Here is a 20682-nt window from a genome sequence, read left to right on the forward strand (position 1 = left end):
GGCTGGGGTTACGGTGGTGGTGCTGCTAATGGTGGCAGATCTGGAGTGGTGGAGTGTGTGAGTCAAGGCTGCCGGTAAATGGTGGTGTGTGTGTCGGGAGGACATGGGGGTGGTAAGGAAGAAAGGAAAAAAAAGAGAGGAGGAGGAGCGTGAGTGGTGGTGTTTGCGGAGGTTGGCGGTGGTGTGGCGTGAGGCGGGGTGTAGTTGTCGGTGTGGGTGAGTGAGGAAGAGAGGAATGAGGAGAGGGTGGGTGGGGTTTTATTTGGGGATTTATTTGGGTTTTATTTTGGGTGATTTATTTGGGAATTTTGATTTATTTGGGATTTAGAGAGAGGAGAGGATTGAAATTGTGTGAGATGAGAGAGAAGTGGGTGGAAAAATAAAGGTTATATAGTGGATTAATATTTGATTAGTGTGGATTAGTAAAGTAGAGAGGGAGAGTGTTTTATTAGGCATTAATCCTCCTTTATTTGCTTCTAATCTCAACCCTCCATCTTCCTCATCCAATGGCTCTAAAGGGAACTTATGGACTCAAATGTAAGACATGGACTCACTTGATCTTATATATATATATATATATATATATATATATATATATATATATATATAGAATTAGGATCAAATGAGTCCACCTCCCTTAGGTGAGTCCATGAGTCCTAATCTTAGCCATTAGATTATAACAAAATCAATGGCTAAGATTAATTCTGAAAATAAAAGGTCCCTATAAAAGCCAAAAAAACCCTAATTTCATTCATTCACCTGCCTCCCTCACTCACTCCCATTTCTCTCTCTAAATTTCTAAATCCCTTCTCTCTTCTTCCTCCTTCCACCCCGACATCACTACTGCCGCCACCCAACCCGCCGCCGCCACCACGCTCTGCCCAGAAAACGCCCTCACTCCGCGGCCTCCCTCTCTCCTCCCTCGGCCTCCACCACCACGCCTCAGCACCACCATACTTTTGGTGTCGTTTTCTGTCTTTTTTTTTTTTCCCCTCAATGACGGCGTGTGGTGGTTTCAGGGCGTCATTTGTGGGGTTCGTGGTGGTGGGGCTGTCGTGCTCTTCCTCTTTTTTTTTTTTTTTTTTTTTTTTCCGTTTGGTGGTTCCTGTTGGTGCGTTTTCTGTCTTTTTTTTTTTTTCATTTCAGATGTGAATTTTTAGGGGGTGGTTGTTGTTGTGTGTAGTGGTGGTGGTTGTTGTCGTCACCCTCTCCTCAGCCGCCCCTCCTTCCCCTTTCTCCTTTTTTTTAGATCTGGTGGTTGCGTGGTGTTGGTTTCGTGTTGGTGTCGTTGTTGTCGGCCTTGTCGTTTCTTTTTTTTTTTTTTTTTTTTTCATTTAAATCTGGTGGCCGTGTGGTGGTAATTGCAAGGGTCGTGGTGGGTGTTAGTGGTGATGTTGGTGGTTATTAAAATAAAGTTTCAGCATTATTTGTTAAAGTTACATTTATATGGACTAAAGTTACGTTTATATGGACTAAAGTTGCGCTTATATGGACTCAAAGTTACGTTGATATGGACTAATTATATTTATTAAGGACATAAATTAAAGTTACGTTTATATGGACTAAAGTTTCACTTTAAAGCATTAAAGTTTCACGCGTATATCATTAAAGTTACAGTTAAAAATTAGTTAAATTAAATAAATATTAGTCCCAAGTACATTATTTCATAAAAACATTTTTATATTAAAAAATGGTCTAAAAAAATTAAAGTTACACATTTTAGCATTAAAGTTTCAGTCGTAAAACATTGAAGTTATATTCAAAAAATGACAATTTAAAAAAATTATAAACCAGTAAAATTAACTAAATTCAAATTTTTATACTTTATATTGTCTAAAAAATTAAAATTTCAATTTTTAGCATTAAAGTTTCATTCGTAAAACATTAAAGTTATATTTATAAATCTGTAAAAATAAATAAATTTAACGTTTAATATTAAAAATTAGTTAAAAAAATTAAAGTTTCAATTTTTAGCATTAAAGTTTCATTCGTAAAACATTAAAGTTATATTTATAAATCTGTAAAAATAAATAAATTCAAAGTTTAATATTAAAAATTAGTTAAAAAAATGTCCACCTAAAATGGTATCATAAAAATCGGTATCATAAAAATAAATTCAAAGTTTAAACATTTTATTTCAGGTAGCTTATTTAATCAAATAAGTTACTTACCAAACACTTGCAAAAAAAACCAGGTAGCTGAAATTTTGGTCAAATAAGTTACTTTGATCAAATAAGCCACCTGAAGTGTCTTGCCAAACAGAGTCTTATTCCAAATCTTAACGCTTTCATTACTTAATTGAATAAGTTCGTTGATACTGATATGAACATTTTTTAAAATAATGCCAAATGATAAGTCCATTTTATATATATACTTTTCTCCCATATTTATCTCGGTTTTATACTTAATTTACGCTCTTAGGAGCGATTTATTGAGCTAATATCGTCTTTGATACTATTCTTGTATTTTATTGTCTTATGTAGGAATTGGAGCGGTTTTCCGTCATTTTCTTACGCTTTGACAAATCCCGAGTAAGGCGGAGCTAATTACGAGTATTTGAGCTAAAGATGACGGACCATATTATTTGGTGGACAAAACAAATAAAATGAAACTTAAAATGAAGATTAAAGAGCAAGCTTAGGATTCCATATTGGACGAGGCATTAAGAGCAAAAATTGGATTCCTTGTGCCAATTAATCAAGAATTGGAGGAAAATTAAGAGTATAATTAGGATGTCATTTTGGATTCCATATGGGCATTCAATCGGAGGAATTAAGGAGCATTAAGACATAGCATTGGATTCCTTTGCAAATTTTACTCCCTTATTTCCTATATAATGGGTGCTAAACTGCTAATCTCACACACTTAGGCATCCAATTTTACACAATTCCCATTATGTTCTAATTCACAAAATCCTCTAAATTTCAGATTAGTTTTAGTCATTAAGTTAGTTTAGTTTTTATGTTGTTTACATTTCCTTTAAACATTTCAAGTTATAATTCAATTTCCATTACAAGTTATTTACATTTCATTTCTTGTTCTTCATTTGCAAGTTCTTCTATCAAGGTAATTTCATTTTTTGCATTACTTTTATTATTCATTTGTCATTAGATAATTTACATTATATCCGAGTAATTTCCTTAGTTTAGGGATTAAGGAAGTCATGCTAAATAACTAATCACGCACAATTGTTAAAATGAGATGTCATGATAATAAAATAGTTTCTACAACATGTTTGCATTATATTGTTTAATATTTGGTTATTGGCCGTAATCGTGGATTAAGTTTGTTAATTCATTCTATAAGTCGAGGGGCACATGATTGAATAGACTAAGCATGTGTAGTAGGACGACCTAATCATAACGAGAGTTCTCTAGGACCCGGTCTATGGTTGACACTAATATCGAGAGGTGAGTGTCTTTAGCCTAAACAATTTATCACTATCAATGCATTTCTAAATTAACATGACTAATTAGTAATTTGCATGTGTGATCTGATTTCCCTATACGCTTTCTTTATTATTGTTCTCGTTTTATTTGCATAACCAACCAACCAACAACTGATAAACCGACCTCGATAGAATTCAATCCATAGCAACTTGTTTAGCAAACTCTCGTCTCCTTGTGGTTCGACCTCTATTACTACATTCATTTGTATCTAGGGAATTTATCTTTGTTAGGTACACGACAAGCCTATCATCAAATTTATGAAATCGTGTAAAGTTTACCCCTTGTAATTTAGCTTTTGTTAACTAGTGACTTGTAATCTAAACTAAATTTTCGCTCTGAAATTTCCCGACTATGTTAGTGACTTTTAATCCTCCTAATATTTTCCGAATCTACTTGTCTATCTTCGGAGTTGGGGATCATTTTAAGTTTCGCCTTACTTCAAAATTTCCCGGCCAACTATGTTAGTGAATAGTGAGTATTCCTCTCCGTAATTTTCCTAAGTCGTTTTTCTCTTCATATCGTTTTAATGTATTAATGGTCCAAAAAACATATCAATGTTTATTACAAAATCAGTTAATTTTATAGTTGCTTAGAATAAGAATTGTATTTCCTATGGAAAATTCACGTGGTACTCTCGAATTTTACCATTTTGCACGTGGTACCCAAATTTTTTAAGTTTGTACACATGATATCCTTGAAATTTGATTTTCAAGCACAACGTGCCCTTTTTATCATTTTTAAAATTTTTAATTGAGCATAAATCATAGACCAGAAATCGGAATTGACTAATTTTTTTTTTTCAAATTGATATCCTCTTCGGGATCTATAGATTGATAAAACAAAAATGGTCATTCGAAAATTTAAGATCGAAGATATGGTTGATTCGAGATTTTCGTTAAAAAAACGTTTAAAATGTCAGTCGACAATTTTTTTCCTCAATTCATAGATTATGATGATATAATCATTTTAGGAAAAATTTGGCTGATTCTGAATTCCGGTCCAGGAGTTATGCGCAATTGAGTTTTTTATAGCGACAAAAAAGACATGTTGTGCATGAAAATCAAACATAGAATGTATCATGTACACAAACTTAAAATGTTGGGTACCACGTGAAAAATGGCAAAGTTCGAGGGCACCACGTGAATTTTCTCTATTTCCTATGAGGATATGAGTACGTCTTGAAATCAACAAATCTGAACTTCTGTAGGACAACTTCTTGTTATAACTTTCTAAAAAACATGAGCTTTTTTTACCGTCTCAGCAAGGCGTTTTGTTACTTTTACTTGTGCTTGTTGCTCGTACTCGTTTGGTTGAGAAAACATGAGCTTTATATAAGACCATTGTATATTTGTATGCATACAACAAATTTAATTTCTCTTATTAAATGAGCCGCAAGCCAAGGGGAGAGTGTTACAAAGGGGGGGCGTGCATCGTTGTTTTCCCGTGGTGAGACTTTCTTCACTTATCGCATCGTGGCCCGCCATCTATCTGGTCGTGCAAAGTTTGGGCCGGCCCACACTGTTTACCGGGTTCGTGCCGTGTCAGAGTCGTGAAGGGCTCGAGGCACCCGTCGGTGTCTAATTTGCCTGCTCTAGGCACTATCCGTCTCAATCTTAAGACGGGTCAATTGCATACCAAATCACATGAGAAGTTGTATAGGAAATGTCAAAAGTTTTGTCTATATTACCACCATGTAGTAAACTGGTAATATTTGACCTATTTTAAGATTTAGACGAACATCCCGCCTTAAGCAAGCAAGTTGTGAAGAAAACCAAAGTCCTACCTGTGAGGGTTGTCCCACATTGATAAAAGAGGAGAAGAATTACCACTTTATAAGGCAAGATGCTACTCTCTTTATTGACAATTGGTTTTAGAGTGGAATCCTCTTGGGCCTGCGTTGTGGACTCTTTCTCCTCCGTTCGGGTGTGGCCAAGGCCCGTTGTTGAATTTAACATGGTATCAGAGCCCATGGTTAAAGACCTGGGTTTCATGGGCCAAAGTTTGCAAACGGACGAGCAAAGATGCTCAGTTGAATTTGTCCGGTCTGAGTTGATATTGGGCCAAGTTTACAGCTTGGACGAAAAAGTGGGTCTCACATGTGAGGGGGAGTGTGAAGAAACCCAAAGTCTACATGTGAGAGTTGTCCCACATTGATAAAAGAGGAGAAGAATTACCACTTTATAAGACAAGTAGCTACTCCCTCTATTGCCAATTGGTTTTAGAGTGGAACCCTCTTGAGTCTGCGTTGTGGACTCTTTCTCCTCCGTTCGGGTGCGGCCGAGACCAACACAAGCAATGCACGAGTTAGAACTTCAAACCCGTAACTTATTATCACAACACCTCTATTATAACCGACCTTAGGCCAAGACCTCGTCGGTCAAGCCATGAGATAGTAAGGTCGTCCCTACCTCAAACATGCATGCTATATGCGTGGGCAAATCTAATAACAAGTGCAAAGTCAACTACATCAAATTGGCCGTATATAATACAAAGAAAATGCTATAGATTTTTTATGTCAGAAGATATTGGTATGAGTATATGACAAAGTAAAATCTTGTTCCATTTGAATGTTGAAAATACCCTCGAGGCCAACGTGGTACTTGAATTGTGAATTTGTGATAATGTTGATCAATAATACTCCGTACATCAATGTTTCTTTCAATTCCAACCTTTTGGAGAAAAAAAAAAAAAAAACTAGTTTCCCTAGTCATATTTTCTATAGTCAACTTATTAGGAGTTTTTTCACGATAATTATAGTGATAGAGGCGTGGAGCTAGAATTTACATATAAAAAGAGCGAGTGTTTGATAAACCGTAGATTGTTGAAATTTCAGCATATTCAAGGCTTTTAGCATGTTTGACTTAACAATCTACTAAATTACGTGTTTGGTAAATAACATATTGAATCAGTAGAATGAGCTCCAATCTACTGTTTTCCAATTTCACTTTAGTAGATTGTAAAAATTGAATATGTCTATAATTTACACATGTATACAACAATCTATTAACCCAAATCCGTTAATTACCAAACACTTCTACTAAATCTGCTAATTGTAATATACCAGTCAAACATGCCAATCAAATCTGTCATTTGTAATCTGCTTGACCAAATTGCTTCTGCTAATTATAATCTACTGAATATCAAACAGGGTCGAAATTCTTCTTTTCCACTGGTGGTTAGTTTAGGCCTTTAGGGCTTTAGGCTATTGCATACCGAAGTATCTCCTCACAATAATTTGGATTAAGAGATATTTCACCAAGAGATATCAAACTAAAGTAAAGTGGAATAAAAAATTATTCACTGTCTCATTGATAAACACCGCATTTAATTTGTCATTCTTATGCTAAAGAACGTTAAAAACGTCATAAATAATTTGACGATCAACATATTATTTTTGCTACAAGTAACTCTCATATAAAAATGTACAAATTCTCTCTCTCAATTTTTAAGTAGCTGCTAAATACGACCTCATAAAAGATTAATATCTTAAATAAGAACTACCAACTTAAAAATGTAAGGATTAATACACGATAATTCATTTGTTTACACACAAATACGTGTATAAGACGGTTTTACGTAAAAATATTAAATTCTGAACCGTTTATCTCAAGGTCCAACAGAAAACTAAAAAAGACGCCAACAAGACAACACAATGCTGAGCTGTTCAACCTTTATATAACACGATGCCATCTCTATTCTCCGCTGTACACCTCTTTATTTAATTAAAATAAATAAAAATAAAAATAAAATAATAAACAAACTAAAACACCCTCCATAATTCCGATCAAGCATAACAACTGATCCTACGGCGTCGTTTCCGGTACTTAGTCTCTCGATACGACGTCGTTTTGTCTCATTAGTGTGGGAAACACAAGCACTCCAATCTACGACGTCGTTTCCGGTGTCTAGTTTGTAGATACGACGCCGTTTGACCAGATAGAGAAATGTTGGAAGAGTATTACGCTGTTGGTGCAACATTCATCGCGTTGTTATTGACCGTTGCTTTCTTCTGGAACTTTCGATCGAAGACTCGTTCGTCGCCGGAGATTCCTTCCGGTGGCGGTGTTGCCACTACTGAGGCGGTTTCCGGCGAGTTTGACGGCGACGTTAATGGCGCTGACGTCATCGTTGTTGGCGCTGGTGTTGCCGGTGCCGCACTTGCTCATACACTTGGAAAGGTCGCTTTCATTTCTCGTGTATATTTTAATATTATTTTATTGTTATTATTATGATCATGATTATTATGATGATCAGGAGTTGATTTACTGTGAATGTGATCGTTGATTTGTTTTCGATTTTCGGCGAATGCGATGTTTTTTTTAGTTGTGATTTTAAGTATTTTTATTCGATTGAGTTGAATTTGTATGATTATAGTTGAATTTCCGTGTTCATTCGGATTTATGAATGTGATGATTTGTTTAGGTATAATTTTAAGTATTGTTGTTCAATTGAATTATGTTAATTACATTAGCTTCACTGGAGTTGTTACGGTATAGTTGAATTCCGTGCTCATTCGGATTTTGGAACGTGATGGATTTGTTTAGGTGTACTTTAGTGTGTTGTTGTTTCTATTGAATTACGTCGATTGAGTAAGGTTAGCTTTACTGGAGTTGGTAGCCTGGTACGGTTATAATTGAATTTCCTTGTTTAATCGGATTTTGGAATGTGATGATTTGCTTAGGTGTAGTTTTAAGTATTGTTATTCAACTGAATTTATGTCAATTGCGTTAGCTTTACTGGAGTTGGTACGGTTATAGTTGAATTTCGGCGTTCATTCGGATTTTTTAATGTGATGATTTGCTTAGGTATAATTTTAAGTATTGTTGTTGTTATTCAACAAGGGTAATGCCTCTTTGTGTTGCTAACACAAGGGCCGACCCCCCTTACCCCGCAATTTACGGGAGCCATTGAGGCACTGGGGTAATGTTGTTGTTGTTGTTGTTGTTCAACTGAATTTATGTCGATTGCGTTAGCTTTGCTGGAGTTGGTACGGTTATAGTTGAATTTCCTTGTTTAATCGAATTTTGGAATGTGATGATTTGCTTAGGCGTAATTTTAAGTATTGTTAGTCAATTGCATTATGTTGATTACGTTAGAGTTACTGGAGTTGGTACGGTTATAGTTGAATTTCCGTGTTTAATTGAATTTTGGAATATGACAAATAGATTACCTGTAATTTAAGGATTGTTATTCGGTTGAATTTATCTTGATTGGTGTCGCTTTGCTGGAGTTGGTACGATTACAATTGTTTCTGTGTTTATTCGGATATAGTAGCATTGATCAGAGTATTTGGAATACGCGGTTTTCTTTTGTTGTTTCAGTTATTGCTGGATTGAGAGAGAGGTAGAGAAAGTGCGTGAATTTAGTTAAGTTTAGGTGAGACGGTTGTACATGTAGTTACAATCATACAAGTCATTAATACATTAGAAAGTAGGATATATGACATAAAGTGATTCCGTTGAATGTATTCCATCGTGTTATTTAAGTTTTTTGTGGGGAGTGAAAGATTTGGTTTATTTGACCTTAAAGTTTTGCCGTAAGTCCAATGGAAATTCTAGCATTTTGTGAAAAACTTTAATCAAATTCTTGGTTATGTTTTGGTAAATTTCTGATGTGTTTGATTTGAGGTGATGGAAAGAAGTTAATGTTACGCAGAGGATGGGGCGGGTGCATGTTATAGAGAGAGATTTATCAGAGCAAGATCGGATTGTCGGCGAGCTTCTACAGCCAGGAGGATACCTCAAGTTAATTGAGTTGGGACTTGAAGGTAAAGTAACAAGACCCATGATTCTCTCTTTGTATTTGTAGGATCAATTTATGTGGCTATCTAATGAATATTTTCCTCATTTGTTGCAAAGGGTCTGTAAATGGTAAGTTGGTAACAATGCGAGTCACACGACATGTTAAACATTATTACAACTGTCTGACTATGATGCGTGTATGCCGCTACTTCACTGAAATTTGCAAAGTTTTTGGTTCAAAACTATGTCAAATTGATGCGTCAGGGTAGCAAACGCGGGAGCATATTGGGATAGAAGTGTTTTACCGATTAGAAATCACCTATTTAATGAGGAAATTCATCTTGGATTGTTTCATCACTTAACTGAATTCACTATTTTTTTTTGTTGCTTCAACCTCTAGACTGTGTGGAGCAAATTGATGCACAACGTGTTTTTGGATATGCTCTTTTCAAGGATGGGAAAAATACCAAACTTGCATATCCTTTGGAGAAGTTTCATTCGGATGTCTCTGGCAGAGGCTTTCATAATGGGCGCTTTATTCAGAGGATGAGGGAGAAAGCTAAAACTCTTCCCAAGTATGCTTGCTTCTGAATGTTGCTTTGATTTATTTAATGTCGTATTTTGAGGCATAATCACAGTAGACCTTTTGTTACCTTTTCAAGAAGCTATGATGATTTCGACTTTTTCTTGAGGTGGGCATTGCTTTGTGTGAAAGGAGGGTAGTGTGAAAGATACTTGCTGTGGGGGCATGTGGTGGTGGGAGCATGTGGAGGTGGTTGGGTGGTTAATTGAGTTAGAACTTAATAAGCAATTATTCCTTGGGTAACCTTCACTTGCCCTTAACAAGTTTGAGAAAGTCTCTACTCCACACATTTTTCTAAATATTTGTATCAAAAGCATATGGGGGGGATTTGCGGAGAATAAGAAGAAGTAATCACTTGCCCTTAACAAGTTTGAGAAAGTCTCTACTCCACACATTTTTCTAAATATTTGTATCAAAAGCATATGGGGCGGAGAATAAGAAGTAATGATTATGAATTGGGAGTTGAGATTAATAATTTAGCCTATTTTAGTTATATAGTATAGCCTTTGCTGAAGTGACACTAACTTCTGCTTCCATACATGCTTCGATCGAATATGGCTAAATTGTGCTCACTAGCCAAACGTTAGGGTCGGACTGTGACACATGCCTATCATTTAGGCACGTTTGTGCTACACCTGCCCATCCTTCCTTTTTGTAGCTATTACAGATTAAAAGTTGTGATAGTCAGAATTGGCTGAAACTCTGGCAACAACAACAACAACAACATCAGAGCCTTAATCCCAAAATGATTTGGGGTCGGCTGACATGAATCATCCTTTCGAACCGTCAATGGGTGAACGCACGCCTCAGAATGCGAATAAAAAGGAAAGATAAAAAACACAAGGGAGAACGAAAATGTAATGGAAAGTTAAGGTGAACTTAGGGGTTTTAAAATCGAATTCCGTCTTTCTTTTATAAAAACTTAAAATTTAAATCGAGAGAAAAGGTTAAAACGATTTTTAAAAACCGAAATAGAGTTAAGGATCCGGAATGAATCGGGTAAAATCTATAAGAAAGTGGTTGTTGAAAAAGTGTGTAATAAAGGAGAGAAAAATAAATAAATTAATTTCTTTAAATTAAATAAATAAATAAAAACACTAAATCTGTCAAAAAACATCAAATACTAAAAATCCACATGTATCCTTTCCCTCCATTGTGCCCTCTCCGTCACCATACTCTCCTCAAGCCCGAGAAATCTCATATCGTGCTCTATCACCTCAACCATGTCTGTCTCGGTCTTCCTCGCCTCTAGGGACCTTTTACGTTCTCCAAGTCTCCGGCCTCTGGCCCGGGTGCGTCCATAGGTCTCCTTCTCACATGGCCAAACCATCTTAGTCGGTTTTCCATCATCTTGTCCTCTATTGGCGCCACTTTTACCTTTTCTCTAATCACCTCATTCCTTAACCGATCTTTCCTTGTATGTCCGCACATCCACCTCAACATGCGCATCTCCGCCACACTCATCTTTTGAATGTGACAATGTTTCACGCCCAACACTCGGAGCGTAAAGTAGGGCGAGCCTAATTGCCGTGCGATAAAATTTTCCCTTTAATCTTTGGGGCATATCTTTATCGCATAGAAACCCTGAAGCACTCTTCCATTTCAACCATCCCGCTTTAATTTCGTGAGAGCCACATCTCCGTCTAACTCCCCATCTTTTTGAATAATAGATCCTAGATATCTGAAGAAATTCGAACCCTCAACAACATTCCCATCGAAAATAATACTCCCCGCCTCTGTCGATCTCAACCCCGCCACCTTAGTGAACTGACACCGCAAATACTCAGTCTTACTCCTGCTCAGCCTGAACCCACAAGTCTCTAAAGTCTGCCTCCACAATTCCAACTTTCTCTCCACCCCCTCTTTTGTCTCATCAATCAACACAATATCATCAGCAAACATCATACACCAAGGGATGTCGTCCAGAATATCCCTTGTCAACTCATCCATAACTATAGCAAAGAGAAAAGGACTAAGTGCGGAACCTTGATGCACCCCGATGGTAATAGGAAATTCTTCCGTTCTCCCAACATTAGTGCGAACACTTGCACTGGCTGAAACTCTGGAAAGAGAGAAAAATGTTTTCATGTCTGCATCATATAAACTTACACCTTTAGTCAAATTAATATTACTTCTAGCTCCCTCGTCACCTTTACTAAGAGCTTTCTGGAAAAGGTGAAAGTATAAATATTATAGAATGCAGTTAGAAATTTGTTCCATTATGTATCTAGTATCTTAAGGGACTCGGTCACGCGGCGCATGATGCCAAATTTACTCTTAGATTCTCTCATTTAAAACGTACTTATCTGGCTTTTCTCTTCAGTGTACGTCTGGAGCAGGGCACAGTTACTTCCCTTGTTGAAGAAAACGGAATAATTAAGGGCGTGAAGTACAAGACTAAAGCTGGAGAGGAGCTATGTGCATATGCACCTCTGACAGTTGTTTGTGATGGTTGTTTCTCAAATTTGCGTCGTTCCCTCTGCAAGCCTCAGGTTTAGTTTCCGACTTTAGCTAATTTGTAACTTTTGTCTGGCAACTTCTTCACAAACACTTGTTTAATTATTCAGATGTTAATGTTGCCTTAATGCTGCATATTTTCATGTTCTTTTACTGCTCCCAAGTCAAAACTAATGTGCAAAATCAATGTGCTTATGGCAGATAGACGTGCCATCGTGTTTTGTTGGGCTTCTTCTGGAGAATTGTGAACTTCCTTATGAAAATCATGGACATGTTGTTCTGGGAGATCCATCCCCAATTTTATTCTATCGAATTAGTAGCACAGAGATCAGATGCCTTGTTGATATACCGGGTGAAAAAGTTCCATCCATTTCCAATGGTGAAATGGCGAACTACTTGAAGACTTTTGTGGCTCCCCAAGTATGTGATAGAACAAAAAAATTGTTTAGTTTTGGAATTATTCAATATTTTCGTATGTTCTTTTACGTCCGTGTGTTAAATTATGTGAACTATTGTATTTCAGATCCCTCCACAGTTGTATAATTCCTTTGTAGCGGCAGTCGATAAAGGAAACATCAAGTCAATGCCTAACAGAAGCATGCCAGCTGCCCCACTTCCTAAGCCAGGTGCCTTGTTAATGGGTGATGCATTTAACATGCGCCATCCTCTGACAGGCGGAGGAATGACTGTCGCTCTGGCTGATATTGTGGTGCTCCGGGACCTGCTGAGGCCACTAAATGACTTGAGTGACGCCTATAGTCTATGCAGATACCTCGAGTCCTTCTACACTTTGCGCAAGGTAAGACAAGTTCTTGGAGTTGATCAATATATAATTATATATAAAAGGCTTTATGACATCTGCAAGAGACCTTAAAATTAAGGGAATACAAGTTTATAAAATCAAACCCATCCTTAAACAAAGATCACTAATAAGATCTGACACTTTTTCGCATCCATCATTCACCAGAAAAATCAAGTTTTATTCCTTCGTCAGTTTATTACAGAACTTTTCGAGGTGACCAATTCTGGGTAACATGAAGAAAGCGTTCCGCTTATATGAACAGTCTCACTTTTTAACTGTTTCCTCTCTTTTCGCTGGGTCTAGATTATGATAGAGTAAAAAAAGCCCTACTAAAGCGGCTGCAAGTTTTTTCGTGAGCTTAAATAGCCATCATTTGATACAACTTTCGTTATGGTCATCCTGAAAAGCTTTTCTGTGTTAACAGATCCCTTGCTGTATAGATCACAATAATCTAATTTTATAGATTTGTCCCATTCAGGCGTGTCGGGGACGTATCCCTTGTCGTATCCCATATCCTATCGTGTCGACACGGGATACGCCAGTGGTCTGACGTGTCGGAGTATCACTGGCTCTCATGCATATCATATGTTTTTTACTGTAATTACAATTTTTGACTTCTTGTTTCAGAAATCTAAGTCATAACTTCCAAATCTCATAACCTTCTTTGATATATGCATTGCAGCCAGTTGCTTCGACAATAAACACATTAGCTGGTGCTTTGTACAAGGTTTTCCGTGCCTCACCGGATCAAGCTATGAAAGAGATGCGGCAGGCCTGCTTTGAGTACTTGAGCCTTGGAGGCATTTTTTCCAACGGGCCGATATCTTTGTTGTCAGGATTAAATCCAAGGCCACTGAGCTTGGTTCTCCATTTCTTTGCTGTTGCTGTTTATGGTGTCGGCCGCCTTCTTCTACCTTTCCCTTCTCCTAAGCGCATATGGATTGGAGCTAGACTGATTTCCGTATGCTCTATTTACCCTCTCATTTTAGCTAATTCGAGTGCATTTCCTCAGTTGACACATAAAGTAGTCTTACATGCGAGTCCAACCCATTAACCATATCGTTAATCACAAATTCTCATATTGGATAATCTCATGATAATATTATCACGATTCACGACACAGTAGACTAACCCATATGTGAATTTTTAGTATTTGATGTTTTTTTTTGAAATATTTAGTGTTTTTATTTAATTGTTAAAAATTTATTTGTTCTTTTCGGATTTATTACACCTTTTTACTAACAACTTTCTTATATATTAATACTTGGTTCTTTTTAAGGCATTCCGGACCCTTAAGTTTTACTTCGGTTTTAAAATCGTTTTAGTCTTTATTCTCGATTTAAATTCTAAGTTTTTATAAAAGAAATCCGGACTTCGGTTTTAAAACCTATAAGTTTACCTTGACTTTTGTACTATGTTTCACTCCCCTTTTATTTTGCACTCTTCCTTTACTATATTTTCGCATTTTGAAGTGTACGTTCACCCATGGACGATTCTAAAGGATGATTCATGTCAGCCGACCCCAAATCATTTTGGGATTAAGACTCTGATGTTGTTGTTGTTGTTGTTGTTGTTGTTGTTGTTGTTGTTGTTGTTGTTGTGTGAATGTGTATTTGGGTAGGGACTATTAGTTCATTGAGTTGGTCTCAGTAGATTGGCATGACGCCGTCTTTAAAGAGACTAAGGAATATATTTGAAATTTAGAATAGTCTTGTGAAATCGTCTTACATTAGAATTGCTCTTGAATTAAAAGTTTTGATGTTTTAACTCTGTTTCCCTTGTTATAGGGTGCGTCTGGAATAATTTTTCCTATCATCAAGGCCGAAGGCGTGAGGAAGATGTTCTTTCCTGCAATGGTTCCTGCATATTACCGAGCTCCTCCTGTCAAATCATAACCTCGTTTCGTGGGGCTTGCAATATCGCCTCGCCTCAACATCGTTTTTTCCCATATGCCGCCAATCTGATTATACGGTCCAAAAAGGGATTCGACTGTGAAAATTTTAGACGTTCATCAAGCGGTTTTTCATGTTTGATATCTAGTCTAGGAAAATGTTGGAACTTGGAAGTGTAAATATGTATGCTCATTCATTGATCTGTATTTGTTTTGTGTTGTTTCGACTCTTTAACGTCTCGGAGTAGTAACTCCGGTATCTGGATTCATCATTTTTTGATGCCGACATGCCGTGTTTGCAATGGGCTGTGGTTGTTTTTCAGTTGTAAGCTGATAGAATATTACGTACTCGGTCTCTGTTACATAAGAAAAGAGCGTCATTGAAAAACAATTTTTTTTTTTTTTTTTTTTTGGGAGATCTGAAAAATTAAACAAATTTTGTTATGCATGAAAGTAATACTAAAGTATTGCGTGCATTGGTCAACATTGGATGTGAGAAGAAAAAAGGTTGGAGGGAAAAGGTTGACAACACTGTTTTAATTGTCGGTGATACGTTCTCACAAGTAGAGGTGGCCAATTGCACGAGCCCGATCCACGTCTCGGGTTGTCGAGGACAAGGATTGGCTGAGCTGCACATGATGCGGTGCTACCCTCCTAACTTCCTGGGTGAGTTCAGGGTCCAAGGTCCTTGACTCGCCATATTGACCCATTATACACTAAAGAAATGATAATTAGACCTAACCCTTCTCCCCCCTGCCTATGAGCCCTCTTGAGAGCTGGTTCAGGGTCGACCATCCCTAGAACAAGCCTCTCCCGCCCAACCCGGTTCAAATTCAATCCCTTGAGATGTGCGACATGTGGCTAGCGCTACCCACAAGTAGGGGTGACAACAGACCGATTTTGGGTTGTGTTGGCTCAGGAATAATCAAGCTTCATCTTGAATTGACTAGTGGGTAGGTCTAGTTAAATCGGCTGACTATACACCCCTTTTTTGTTCCTTCATTCCGACGGGTTGGAGATTGGGAATTGATGATTGACCTGCAAAGGCGCTTTCGTGGACCCAACCAAATAGCCACCTCCACCTCCACCTCATACAATCAAGGATTAACTATAAGTCTTGCTCAAGATGGATCACATTTCTTCACAAGCTGAGGACGGAGTAAAATGTGATCCATTTAAGACGAAAATGTAACCATTTTTAGATAAAAAGTTACCAGAACGATTTTCTAAACTACAACAGTTTGTCATTAAAAAGGTCACATTTGTTGTTAAAACGACGACATTCAATCCATCTTCAGCTGGTAACGAAAAGTATCCATCTTCGATGAAAATTGGCTAAGGATTTAACTTTAAAGGCCCATAATCAACACAAAAAAGGTAAAGAAAAAAGAAAAGACATATTTGAAGCATTAAAGTCCACATGAATGAATGAGAATAAGAAGTACAAAGATGTCAGATTGTAGTACTTGTTTAGCACAATCAATAACCTGACAACTAACTTTTGACCACCCAACAATCAATGACCACATTCTTTCTCAACAGTCAGTCCATACGATACGAGTCAGCATCTTTTCCATCCACTCTGTACCACCTGTTCCCACCCCGCGTGCCCCGTCCCTTTCAGCTAGATTACGTTCATTTCTTCTACTAACTTCCCTTTACTTTTTTTGTCGACCTCTAATATTTCTCAGCTAGTCTTGTTATAGACGGATATGACGGGTCAAATAGCTTGAAAATTGTGACATTTTTTACCCACATTAAATAACAAAGTTAAAATTTAATAATCGAAAAACCGATTTCATTGACAATAAAAAACCGCATACATAATTAAAAAAGCCGCATACATAATTTGAGCAATTATACGGGTATCAAGCATTACCCTATCCAAATCTCGGACCATGCACCCATTGAAGTGGACTTGAATCTCGCAACCATGTCCGGAAATAGGCCTTATAAACTTGATGCGTGGGTCTTGGATCATGAAGAATGTGTGGAAAAAATTCGGGTAGACTGGAAAAGAAGTGATAAGGGTTCTCCGGCGTATCAAGTAAGTAGGAAACTCTCTCGAATCCGAATGAGTGTTAAACGATGGACATTGGATAAACGAGCCGAATGGAGGCTCAAATGGGATGATTTTGATCAACGATTAGAACATGGCATGGCTCAGGCCATTGCAGGGAATGGGGATGAGGAGTACACAAAAGCTAATGAAGAAGTGACGGATTTTGCAAGGGCGGCGGCGGTTTTCTGGAAACAGCGTGCAAAGATTAAGTGGATGATTGATGGGGATACTTGCACAAAATACTTCTTCAATTGGGTCAAAGGTCGAGCGGGGCGAAATTATATTCACGGGTTAAAAGACTCGGATGGAATTTGGCTCTATGAGGAGGAACGGGTCCGCGAAGAATTCCAGAAAGCTTTTATGGATCTTTATTTATCCCTGGACGACAGCGTGGAATGGAGAAACCGCTCCTTGTTTGAGTCTACGCTCAAGTGTATTGACCATGCTTTCCCACAGGATGAGCTGGACCGACTAAGTAGGCCTTTTTCTGCTAAGGAGGTCCGCGCAGCGGTTTTCCAAATGGGTGCTCTCAAAGCTCCGGGTCCTGATGGTATACCGGCGGTTTTTTTTCCAACGATGCTGGTCAATGGTCAAAGGTGATTTTACAAAGGCCATCCTCTCTATCCTGAATTCTGGGAGGGTGCTACGAGAGGTAAATAGGACTTTTATTGCGCTTATCCCAAAGAAAGAAAATCCGGAGGGAGTTACTGATTACCGTCCTATTAGTCTCTGTAACGTGGTGATGAGGATTGTGACGAAATGTATAGCAAATAGACTGGCAAAGGTGATGGACTCGCTTGTGAGTGAGACACAGAATGCTTTCCTTCCGGGAAGGAGCATCAGCGACAATATTCTTGTGGCTCATGAGGCCATCAATAAAATCTCGGCCCATGGATGCGGGAGACAGGCTCTGGGTGCTTTTAAAGCGAGATATGAGTAAGGCATATGACGAGTCGGATGGGATTTCTTGGAAGCAGTATTGGTAAGGTACGGATTCCCGCAGCATTTGATTGCACTCATGATGAGTTGCGTGACGACGGTAAGCTATGAAATTCTGGTCAATGGCAGCCCCTTACCACAATTTAAGCCCAAATGTGGCCTACGACAAGGTGACCCCTATCCCCTTATCTCTTCATTCTGTGTATGGAAGTGCTTTCCCGCAACATTGATCACGCGCATAATCTCCGGTTGATTCATGGAATTCAACTAGTTAGGGGGGTTCGGCCAATTACACATCTGTTCTTTGCGGATGATTCGGTTTTCTTCTTCAAGGATAAAGGGGATACGGTGACCCGCTTGGTGCACCTCATAAAGGATTATTGTGAAGCGTCTGGTCAGAGGTTAAATGTGGATAAATCAGGGATACTCTTCAGTCCGAGTACTACCTTGGTTAAAGCACAAAAAATTATGAAAGCCTTCAATATCAGGAAGAACAATGGTATTGGGAAATACCTGGGTATCCGGTGAATTTAAAGAATCAAAACGGGGCATCTTCAATGCACTTATTGATCATGTCACCAGACGCATCTCTTCGTGGGAAGGATCTTTCTCTCACCAGCGGGACGTCTTACTCACGATTTCATCGGTTCTATCCAATCTCTCAAATTACTTTCTATCGGTCTTTAAAGTTCCGGTAAGTGTGGCAAAAAAGATTAATTCTATTTTGGCACAATTTTGGTGGACGGGATGTAAGATGGGGAATAATATCCACTGGTGCAGCAAGAATTTCCTAAGCTTGCCGAAGAGTGTGGGTGGGTTAGGCATTCGTAATGTCAAATGCCTTAACCAAGCTCTCCTAGCCAAACTGGGATGGAGAATTGTTTCTGGAGAGTCATCTCTTTTTTGCAGGATATTCAGACAAAAGCTCTTTGGGACTCAAGTAATACTACAGGGTATAACACCTATCAGGGGCACTGGATGTTCGTGGGGCATCCGTAGTATTCTGCATGGGCTCTCAATTGTCATGGAAAATATTGGCTGGAAACCTGGTATTGATTCGAGGCTAAACGTCTGGACTGCGAGATGGGTGGGGGGAGAGCGACCGGAGCCTAGGATTGAAAGGCTAAATCATGGAAATAGTCATCTTGCTAACTTACAGGTTAAGAATCTCTTCCGGCCTGATGGTAGCTGGAATAAAGAATTCATAGAAGGCATGTTCACGGAGGAATGGGCTGCACGGATTCTTGCTATTCCGAGGTATGAATTGCGGCTGGGGGATAGAGCTTACTGGCCACGCACAACGTCGGGCATCTACACGGTAAAGAGTGGGTATGGTCTTATCTTTGAAGAACACATGAAAAATGCTGGGACTATAAAGGACAACGGTAGGCTGAATGACCGAGGTCAGCTCTTTTGTCGGAGAGTGCTATGGAAATTACCTGTACCTCAGATGTGGAAAATTATTATATGGAAAATTATTACCAATGTGATACCGACTGGACAAGAGTTTTCCAAGCGAAATATTGAAGTAGACTTCTTCTGTGGTATGTGCAATGGGGACCAACGAGTCATGGAAACCTCTGAGCATCTCTTTAGGGACTGTGGTTTTTCAAGTCGAATCTGGGCAGGTTCGTTCCTTGGTATAAGGGTAGAGGGTGCTAGAGGCACTCCCATTTCTGATTGGATTTACGACTGGATATACTATCTGAGCAAACGAGAGGAGGGGATGTGCCGGGTGATTCATTTTTGGTTTGTCTTGTGGGGTCTGTGGACTCGAGAAATAGAATAAAATTCAGGATCGGGTTGTACACTCGCATTTGATCACGAATATGTTCTACAACGTCGTTGGGGAGAGAGCAAACATCTTGTGCAATGATCGGCCTCAAAGCAGGACTCGGAATGACATGAAAGTGGGGAAGACGGATCGTCCCAAAGGGAGATTATGGCTATTCGCAATGGCAATCCTGTGCACATCCTAGGTAAACCGGCGGGATGTGCTGTGATAAGGGTAAAAGTGGATGCTAGTTGGGTCAGGTCCTTTGATGCGGGCTTTGGGTGGGTTGCGTATGATGATACGGGGCAGGAGCTGGGTCGAAGGCAAGTGCGTACCAGGGCAGAATCACCGCTGCAAGCTGAAGCATTGGGCGTCCGTGATATTGTGGAATGGGCACGCGAGGAGAGGATTTACCATCTGGACATCTCATCGGATTGTCTGCAACTTATCAATCAAATAGCAGAGGTTGACAGAGGTAGCCATATAATTGAAGGGATCCTAGAAGACATTCGGAACGCTTTTAGCTTTTTTCATTGTTTATGCTTTAGTTTCCTTCCAAGACATCTAAATGGTCTTGCGCATAGCTTAGCTAAGCAGGCCATTAAACTGTGAAACTTTTATTTACAGCTGTCAAAAAAAAAAAAAAAAAAAAAATTTGAGCAATTAAAAAAAGCCGCATACATTAAAAAAAAATCGTATACATAATTAAAAAAAACGCATAATACATTAAAAAAAACCGCATACTCTTTGTACTTTTAATGTTAATATATTAGTTTTTTTTTTATTGGATTTTAAATATTGTAACCAATTACAATTTGACACATGTAAGGTCAATTATTGGGTCAATTTGAGCAAGTGAAGGTCACCAATTGACCTCTTCTCACCTTTTCAACCCTTGTGTCATCCTAATCTTTTGCTTAAATGTGGATTAAGGTGACCTTTCACCAATTGACCCCCCCAATTGACCTTGCTTGGGGGTGGTTT

The 20682-nt window shown here is 38.4% G+C and overlaps 2 protein-coding genes across 2 annotated transcripts; both read left to right on the top strand.

Moving 5' to 3' along the window:
* Positions 1-7150: 7150 nt before the first annotated feature.
* Positions 7151-15311, top strand: LOC141639571 (squalene monooxygenase SE1-like). Its single transcript, XM_074448659.1, has 8 exons — positions 7151-7627; positions 9105-9216; positions 9591-9765; positions 12097-12265; positions 12432-12650; positions 12754-13029; positions 13715-13993; positions 14820-15311. The coding sequence occupies exons 1-8, from the start codon at positions 7394-7396 to the stop codon at positions 14925-14927; spliced, it is 1572 nt and encodes a 523-aa protein (XP_074304760.1). The 5' UTR covers positions 7151-7393; the 3' UTR covers positions 14928-15311.
* A 1545-nt stretch (positions 15312-16856) lies between these two features.
* On the top strand, positions 16857-17585 carry LOC141639572 (uncharacterized). The gene has a single exon (XM_074448660.1). It carries the CDS (start codon positions 16857-16859, stop codon positions 17583-17585), a length of 729 nt encoding a protein of 242 aa, XP_074304761.1.
* The last annotated feature ends 3097 nt before the right edge of the window (positions 17586-20682 follow it).

The sequence above is a fragment of the Silene latifolia genome, unplaced genomic scaffold (genome assembly GCF_048544455.1).
Source record: "Silene latifolia isolate original U9 population unplaced genomic scaffold, ASM4854445v1 scaffold_451, whole genome shotgun sequence".
Lineage (NCBI taxonomy): Eukaryota > Viridiplantae > Streptophyta > Magnoliopsida > Caryophyllales > Caryophyllaceae > Silene > Silene latifolia.

Coding starts and splice junctions, on each gene's coding strand:
- LOC141639571 (XM_074448659.1), top strand. CDS start 7,394: ATGTTGGAAGAGTATTACGCTGTTGGTGCAACATTCATCGCGTTGTTA. Junction 7,628..9,104: donor TTGCTCATACACTTGGAAAG/GTCGCTTTCATT, acceptor AATGTTACGCAG/AGGATGGGGCGGGTGCATGT. Junction 13,994..14,819: donor TTGGAGCTAGACTGATTTCC/GTATGCTCTATT, acceptor CCCTTGTTATAG/GGTGCGTCTGGAATAATTTT.
- LOC141639572 (XM_074448660.1), top strand. CDS start 16,857: ATGTCCGGAAATAGGCCTTATAAACTTGATGCGTGGGTCTTGGATCAT.